A 2160-nucleotide genomic window follows, 5' to 3' on the forward strand; every position below is an offset into this window, starting at 1 on the left:
GGGGGAGGGAAGGGTGGAGGGAGGGGCCGGTGTCACTGGAGGTCCCGGTCCTCCAGGTAGCGGTACTCAAAGGTGAAGCCTTCCTTCTTCCGCTGGCCCCACTTCTCGTAGTCAAAGTAGATGTAGGTGCCCTGGCCGGGGGAGAAGGCGGTCAGTGAGTGGACGAGGTGGTCGGGGATCTGGGTCAGACCGACAGAGGGACAGGTCTTAGGGCCATGGAGGAGCCAGGCACCAGGCCAACTGCCCTGCATGCACACGCCGTTTCACTCCACCCTCAACAAGGCTCTTCTCAGGTGGGAAACATTATCGCTCCCGCTCCAGAGGAAGCAGAGGGAGGCACAGGGAGGTCACATGCCAGAGCCGGGCCTCGACCCCGGGCACGTGTGCCAAACATCCTATTGCTTCTCTCAGTTGGCTTTGGCTTTCCGAGCACTGATCGATCACGTGCTGAGTATGTGATGTATGTTCTAGGGTTTAGTCTTCACAAAACCCCTGAGGCCATGGAACAGGCTTGGAGTCTACATACATCCAGGCACGCTGCCAGGACAGACGTTTTAACTGGCAACAGCGGTGGTGTGGGAACTTCTGAAGGATTGATGCCTGGAAATACACTAACTTAGAGGATTACTTTGGACCAAACCGGGAGGGGACAGGATGTCTGTAGTTAGTGTCCAAGAAGACACAGTGGGAATGGGGCCGGGTTCTGATGAATGGTGGAAATGCTTCAAAGAACCTGAAGGAATGGAGGGGAGAAGACTGAGTTCCCTGAGGACAAGGCCCTTGTTCAGTGCTTGGCATCAGGTAAAGATTTGGTGGAAAAACAACACTGTGGAACATACCAACTAAAAGTTGAAATAAAGTACAGCACGCCCATGACACTACATAGCAGGCACCATTTAGTACTTACACGTTATTAACTCATTTAATCCTCATAACAACTGCATAAAGGTAGGTGCTGTTACCCCGTTTTTACAGATAAGGAAATAGAGACAGATGTTCAAGTGAATTGTCCACGGTCACCAGCTAGAGCTGGGTTCCAAACCAGGTAGTCTGGCTCCAGAGTGTTTTGCAAGTGGGAGGTCCCAATCAATCAATTACGAGAACAACAAAAGAGCTTCCCCATCCGAGTTTGCTGAGCCCCTCTCTGCCTGGGTGCTGGGGACTGTCAAGGTCCCCGTGCGGTGCAGCCCATGGTCTTGGGTGGGAGACACCACATCCCCCCACCGTGCCAGAGGAGGGGCGGAGGCACAGGCTGTGTGCGTGCCTGGGGAAGGCTCCTCTGAGGAAGGACATGGAGGCTGGGACCTCTGGGGTGACCGCGAGCTGGCCAGTGAGGAAGAGGACGGCGTCCCAGGCAAGGCAGATGGCCTGAGGGACCGAGCTGGCTGAAGGTGGTGGCAAAGGGAGCGGGCAGCCGTCTGCGTGTGGAGTGGGGACTCTACCCGGACTCAGCCAGCGGGACCAGAGTGGACGGGGCACAGGGAGGGGCCCTCACCTGCTCGAACTCGTCAGTGATGGTCTTGGGCTCCTCGTGCCTCTGGAACCACATCATGTACTTGGTGTGGAATCGCCACGACTGCTTCTTTAGGGCCTTGGCTGCCAGGTACTGTGCCTTAGTGCCCTGAGGAAGGAAGCATGGAACGGGGGATCAGGGGGCCTCGCAACTGGGTGGGGGCCAGGTGGACGGGGCAGGGCGACAGGGCTGACCCCAGGCCCCGCCACAGACCGAGGTTGGGCCGGACAATCCAAGTACGGATGGGCTGGGGCACAAGACGTACCAATGCTGGTCGGGAGAAGGAAAATGAGACGGGAGGTGGAAATTGCTTTCAGAGAAGCTTTGAGAAGGAAGAGAAACTAATCGTGATGAGAGCTGAGAGGAGGCAGTTTAGAAACTTTCTCAAGGCTGGATGAGGGAGGGGGTCACTGGTGATTCACTGGGTCACGCAGAGGTTGGACAGTTCCCTAGCGGGTCCCCAGGGAGGCCGGAGTACGTGCCAGCGAGCAGCGTGCTGGCACAGTGAGAGTCATCGGGACGGGCACCGTGGGGCTGGGCTCCCTGGGTGCTGCGCTAGACCAACCCAGCCCTCAGCCTCAACTGACCTGACACCTCAGCACTGGAGTGGGGACAGGGAGGGGTCTGGTTGCGGGGCGGAGATCGGA

General features: G+C 57.5%; 1 protein-coding gene across 1 annotated transcript in view; it reads right to left on the reverse strand.

The window, feature by feature from the left end:
* Positions 1 to 32: 32 nt before the first annotated feature.
* Positions 33 to 2160, reverse strand: part of CNOT3 (CCR4-NOT transcription complex subunit 3) — an 11551-nt gene continuing 9423 nt past the window's right edge. The window contains 2 exon segments of the mRNA XM_007463859.1: positions 33 to 131; positions 1496 to 1664. Coding sequence (XP_007463921.1) covers positions 33 to 131; positions 1496 to 1664 — 268 coding nt within the window.

Source organism: Lipotes vexillifer, unplaced genomic scaffold (genome assembly GCF_000442215.2).
Source record: "Lipotes vexillifer unplaced genomic scaffold, Lipotes_vexillifer_v1.1 scaffold1060, whole genome shotgun sequence".
In the NCBI taxonomy this organism is placed as follows: domain Eukaryota; kingdom Metazoa; phylum Chordata; class Mammalia; order Artiodactyla; family Lipotidae; genus Lipotes; species Lipotes vexillifer.